Source organism: Limulus polyphemus, unplaced genomic scaffold, assembly GCF_000517525.1.
Source record: "Limulus polyphemus unplaced genomic scaffold, Limulus_polyphemus-2.1.2 Scaffold2598, whole genome shotgun sequence".
NCBI classification, from domain to species: domain Eukaryota; kingdom Metazoa; phylum Arthropoda; class Merostomata; order Xiphosura; family Limulidae; genus Limulus; species Limulus polyphemus.
The window spans coordinates 30,022-35,908 of record NW_013668208.1 but is presented as its reverse complement, the minus strand read 5'-3'; the positions used below and the strand labels follow the sequence as shown (position 1 = coordinate 35,908).

The 5,887-nt window shown below is 30.0% G+C and overlaps 1 protein-coding gene across 4 annotated transcripts in view; it reads right to left on the bottom strand.

Moving 5' to 3' along the window:
* Positions 1-5,887, bottom strand: part of LOC106467395 (protein turtle homolog B-like) — a 61,176-nt gene that overhangs the window by 41,882 nt on the left and 13,407 nt on the right. For 3 of the 4 annotated variants that reach the window (XM_022395573.1, XM_022395575.1, XM_022395576.1), the window contains exons 2-3: positions 2,200-2,310; positions 1,130-1,336 (exon numbers count right to left, since the gene is read on the bottom strand). In XM_022395573.1, the coding sequence (XP_022251281.1) occupies positions 1,130-1,336; positions 2,200-2,310 (318 nt within the window). The remainder of the gene's footprint in view (positions 1-1,129; positions 1,337-2,199; positions 2,311-5,887) is intronic. The other variant, XM_022395574.1, reaches the window with a different exon arrangement.

The following is a 5,887-nucleotide window of genomic DNA, read 5'->3' as shown; positions in this document are numbered from 1 at the left end:
AACGATATAAAGTGTATCTTTAGTCAGTTATACAAACCACCAACAATTGTTGCATACAATAAAAAGTACATCTTTAGTTAGTTATACAAACCACCAACTATTGTTGCATACGATAAAAAGTGTATATTCAGTTAGTTATACAAACCACCAACTATTGTTGCATGCGATAAAAAGTGTTTTTAGTTAGTTATACAAACCACCAACTATTGTTGCATACGATAAAAAGTTTATTTTTAGTTAGTTATACAAACCACCAACTATTGTGGCATACGATAAAAAGTGTATCTTCAGTTAGTTATACAAACCACCAACTATTGTTGCATACGATAAAATGTGTATTTTTAGTTAGTATACAAAATACCAACTATTGTTGCATACGATAAAATGTGTATTTTAGTTAGCATACAAAACACTAACTATTGTTGCATACGATAAAAAAGTGTGTTTTTAGTTATACAAACCACCAACTATTGTTGCATACGATAAAATGTGTATTTTTAGTTAGTATACAAAACACCAACTATTGTTGCATACGATAAAAAAGTGTGTTTTTAGTCATACAAAGTTATCAAGTATGTCATTTGTCATAAAATAAGAAAATGTGTAAATAGATGTTCTGGTTTTTAGTATTTTGTAGCATCTTTAATGTGACAAACAATAAGTACATCAAAAATGTAAACAATTGAATTAATAGGACCTTATGTGTATAGTAAGAGTATCTTTATAAGATCTTGTAAAGTTCTATGGTTTTCCTGTGAAAATTCTAAACTTTTTAAGAAGTATTAAGTTTAACTCTTTTCATGTGTAAACAAATAGTCCTTAAGAGATTCCAAGTAAATCATAAAACGACCCATAGCTGCTAAAAAGGTGTTAATTACAAAAACAATACTTTACTTGCAAAATATTATTTACTTTTACAGTTTAAAGGCCAATGAACTACACATTATGATAAACTTATACCATTTACTTAGTGTAAAAAGTATATTATTATGCCTGAAAAATGACCAACATTTAATATTTGGAGAAGAATGGTGTACTTTAGTTCTCGAAACATACAGAAACAAACCCTATGGATAAATTGATACATTCTTAACAATTGAAATGGTGTTTGGAAAGGAATCTTACTCACAGTTCATGTCTACGGTGACAGTCGAAATCAGAGGTTGAGAAATGTTATTGTTCTTGGCTTGACAACTCAAGGCAGCCATTAAATCATGCCTTTGGAGAGATCCTATGCTTAATTCGTTTATTACTTTTCGATCATTCGTTACTTGCATGTAAGTGTCGTCCAATAAAACAGACTCTCTCCACCAAGTCAGAGATGGCGAAGGATTTCCTGGAGTATACAAAGAAAATAATGTGTGGTGGTTAAGGTTAAAACATTGCTGAAACACACGACATCATTAAGTTAGGTATTTGTTTATTTTTACTTAAAAAGCTTCACTGTGATATTTTTTACCAGGACTTAGTAAACATTATTTTATTCTGTGTTTTTAGGAAGTTTGATTATGATTGAGAACCTTAGTAAACATTATATTTTTCGTAACGGAACAAGCTGACGAACAAATATTTGTTGAAGGATTTCTTCCTTTCGTGTTAGACAATTCAAGATAATCAATACAAAAATGTGCAAATACTACTTCCTCAGTAACTAAACCAAATAATTTATTACTTTATAAACGCAATTTTGTTAACTTTCGAAAATATTTTTCGTTTTCATATACAATAAGTAACTTAAATATTGATATCTACATTGAAGTTAGTTCCCTTATCAACTGTATTCAAGAAAAATATCATGACTTGCCTCGAGATTAATAGAAGAATACCCAACTCTCACGTTGAATGTATATATTAATACTGTAAGTCTACTATTCAAGTCGTTTAATACTTATAGAGTTGCATGCATTTCTAATTGTTTAAAGTTATTTATATTTAAAACGAAGATTAGTTTTAGGGGCATATGAACACAACTCCACAACCAACTCCAATCCTGTCATTCCACAAGAAGTTTCAACAGTATTATTTTGAACACGTGTTTTAATTGTTCTATTTAACGCAAGTTGAAAAATACGTGCAACATTTTTTTTGCACGTATGAGAACCGCTTTATTCTATGAATTATTGTCACTAGTATCGAATGCATTATAAAAAAGTGACTCCTACTTGTTAACCAATTTACAAATACTTCAAACAACACTACCTCCTTCCGCTTCACATCGAAGGACTAGAGAAGCACCTTCATTGTACGGTCCAATCAGACTTCTTAACACGTGCCCGTTCTCGTTGCTGATTATAGGTTTCCCTGGAAGAACTGAAAAGCATAAACGTTCTAATTGTTTTCTTAATTTAAAACTTAATTTAACTTCATCAGTTATTTTCATTACTTGCACGTGACATTCCGAGAAACATCGTTCTGGATCTATTAAACAAAATAAACAGCAATTTTTTCTATAAAAGGTTTTGGCAATGTTAATGATATCTCATTATTACGAAATATAAAATATGTTTTTGGGAAAATAAATTTATTCTCCCTAAGCATGATAATGAAAAACGTTTGATGAATCAATACGACATCTGTTTGTGAAGTATCATTTACTACGTCACGAAGGTGCGGTGAGTAATTTTAAATGCTTCATCAACAATGTTTGTGAAGTATCATTTACTACGTCACGAAGTTGCCGAAAGTAATTTTAAATGCTTCATCAACAATGTTTGTGAAGTATCATTTACTACGTCACGAAGTTGCGGAAAGTAATTTTAAATGCTTCACCAACAATGTTTGTGAAGTATCATTTACTACGTCACGAAATTGCGGAAAGTAAGTTTAAATGCTTCATCAACAACGTTTGTGAAGTATCATTTACTACGTCACGAAGTTGCCGAAAATAATTTTAAATGCTTCATCAACAAATTTTAGTTTCTGAATGATCTGTTTTAACATAAAATTAGTGGTATGTGATCTATGAATAATAAAATGGTTGGGAACGTATGATACTGTTGTCTTTTAAGCACCTTATCCTGCAAAACAAATATATCTGATGCAATGTATTTTATTCTGTTTGATGTTGTTTTTTCAATGCGGAGCTGGAAAACCCCAACCAAACCGTAATATTCAGCGTCGTGATATATATATATAAACTTAGAGGTTTTTTTTTTTATTTCTAATAGTTGTATTTGAGCAATATGATTTATGATAATCATTGTCAATGTCTTTCAGTGTTAGCTTCTAAGTGCAAAAAAAGAAAAACACGAAATTTGAAATCCTATTTTTCAGTAAAATTTAGTGTTACTTGTAACAAAATTACAGATAAGAAAATTAAGCAAACATTATCGAAACTTGTTCCATTTACGGTTTCAACTTTCGTAACACATTATTCATGTGGTTTAATCTTGAATATTTTACTTTTGAAAATTTGTTTCTTTGTTTTTGTTTGGAATTAAGCACAAAGCTACACGATGGGCTATCTGTGCTCTGCCCACCACGGGTATCGAAACCCGGTTTCTAGCGTTGTAAGCCCGAATACATACCGCTGTGCCACTGGGGGGGTGGCACTTTTGAAAATAACTTTACATATTATTTCTCTTCTGCAATCAAAAAGTCACATCCGAAACGTATTACTTATGTGTGATGTATACATTTATATACGATATTATATAGTGAGTGACAAGCGCTAATGTTGTGTATAATTCAATTCATTAGAAACTTAAAATGGTTTCAACTTCTGTGACTAACAACTGTGCTGATTTTCCTGCTGATACACTTAATCCCATATTTTACTGATCGAATTAAACTTTATATTTTTATTTTGTTATCTGTTTATACCTTGACTTCAGTAGTTCACTTTTATTTTCCAACTGAATATTGATTTATACCTTGTAATTAAATAGATATCTCCACTTTTGTTTACTGATTTATACCTTGTAATTAAATAGATATATCGACTTTTGTTTACTGATTTATACCTTGTAATTAAATAGATATCTCCACTTTTGTTCTCTCCTACATTATGTACTCTCCTACATAGTAGATCTACAATTACTCTCTACGAGCCCGTCTTTCGTAAGGACAAATATAACTCAAATCTGACTGTATGTAATAAGTATGTGGGTACAAAGATAAACAAAAAGCTTGGATCGACAGTAATTTCATGGATCTCCAACCAAACATGTGCCTAAACATAAAGATTTGCTTCCTACAACGTTTTTTTTTTTTTTAGTGATACGTTTATGTTTTAGGAGAAGTTGCATGTGAAATGGAAGATATTTTGGTTATTGATCCGAAAGTCCTGCACTGATACTTATAAACCTAAACTTTATCACTCTCCTTATGATAAAAACATGATATTGTTTGGTTATATAACAAGTATCTTATTTCAATAAGTAACGTAATATTTTATGATACTTATAAACCTAAACTTTCTCTCTCTCCTTATGATAAAAACATGATATTGTTTGGTTATATAACAAGTATCTTATTTCAATAAGTAACGTAATATTTTATGATACTTATAAACCTAAACTTTATCTCTCTCCTTATGATAAAAACATGATATTGTTTGGTTATATAACAAGTATCTTATTTCAATAAGTAACGTAATATTTTACAGTAAATAACTGTATCTGAATAAAAAGGACTTTGTGTATGCGAAGTGTTTACAACTGTAATTTTTCTATCTCTCAGATAAATATTTCAAATAAAGTTTAGTATTTTTCCAACAAATGTGTGAGTTAAATAATAATAATTATAATAAAATCAGAATAAATCGGATATTTATTAGAAATAGTTTTCCCTTCACAGCACGGTAAGACAATTTAAATTGAAATATATGTTTTTTTTTCTTTACCCATAAAATCACCATTTCTCTGGAGTTGAATTGTCCCTCACTGTTACCATTTTGGGGACTTAAAACTCTTTCTTGCAACAAAATATTAGCAAAATACACAAAAGTAATTTGAGTTTTTTCTCTTTTAAAAAATTAAATATATATTTTATATCTCGTAAGCTGTTAATCAAACACAAAATACATGCCATATATATAAGATTCGTAATAAAATTATTGAAAACTCGGCTCTATTGCGCCAGATTTATACGTCAAAGTAACACATCAAACTAACGAATGACATTAGAATGTTTAGGCAATCAACGTTCTAACGCTTCTGAGGCCACTTTATAGCACAACTAAGACGCACATTAGAATTGTAAATTTAAAGGAATGGCGAAAGCTTTATGTGAAATCAAACTCTCTTTTTTTTCATTAAAACGTAAAACTACCTTATAAATGTTGTGTAAATTAAATATTTTCACTTGCATGAGTATCAAACTGAGAAATATCAACTTTTTCAATCACAAAAGGACAAAATCTTGTTCTTTTCTGAAACCTACGTTTCCTAACCTTATTAAGGGTAAAAGCAGAAGAAAGACGTGAAGCTAACAATAGCGTTTCAAAAACAATCTCGAAGTAAACGTGCCTTTACTTTCACATGAGAAAGCTCTGAAGTTCTAGTAGTAGCTAGTTTAAAATATTTTCAAAATACGACGCCATTTACCAAAGACGCATGCGGTAATCTATGAAACTTTATTCAAAGAAAGAGAGAAATATTGTACTCTTGTGATGTTTCCTTTGCTGGTGACAGAAATATGCTGGGAATTTGTTTTAGTTTATAATAATGAAATAAATGACTTCATCTATGGAATACAGATATACGTTCACTGTTACTTACTTAACCTACAACAGATATACGTTCACTGTTACTGACTTAACCTACAACAGATATACGTTCACTGTTACTTACTTAACCTACAACAGATATACGTTCACTGTTACTTACTTAACCTACAACAGATATACGTTCACTGTTACTTACTTAACCTACAACAGATATACGTT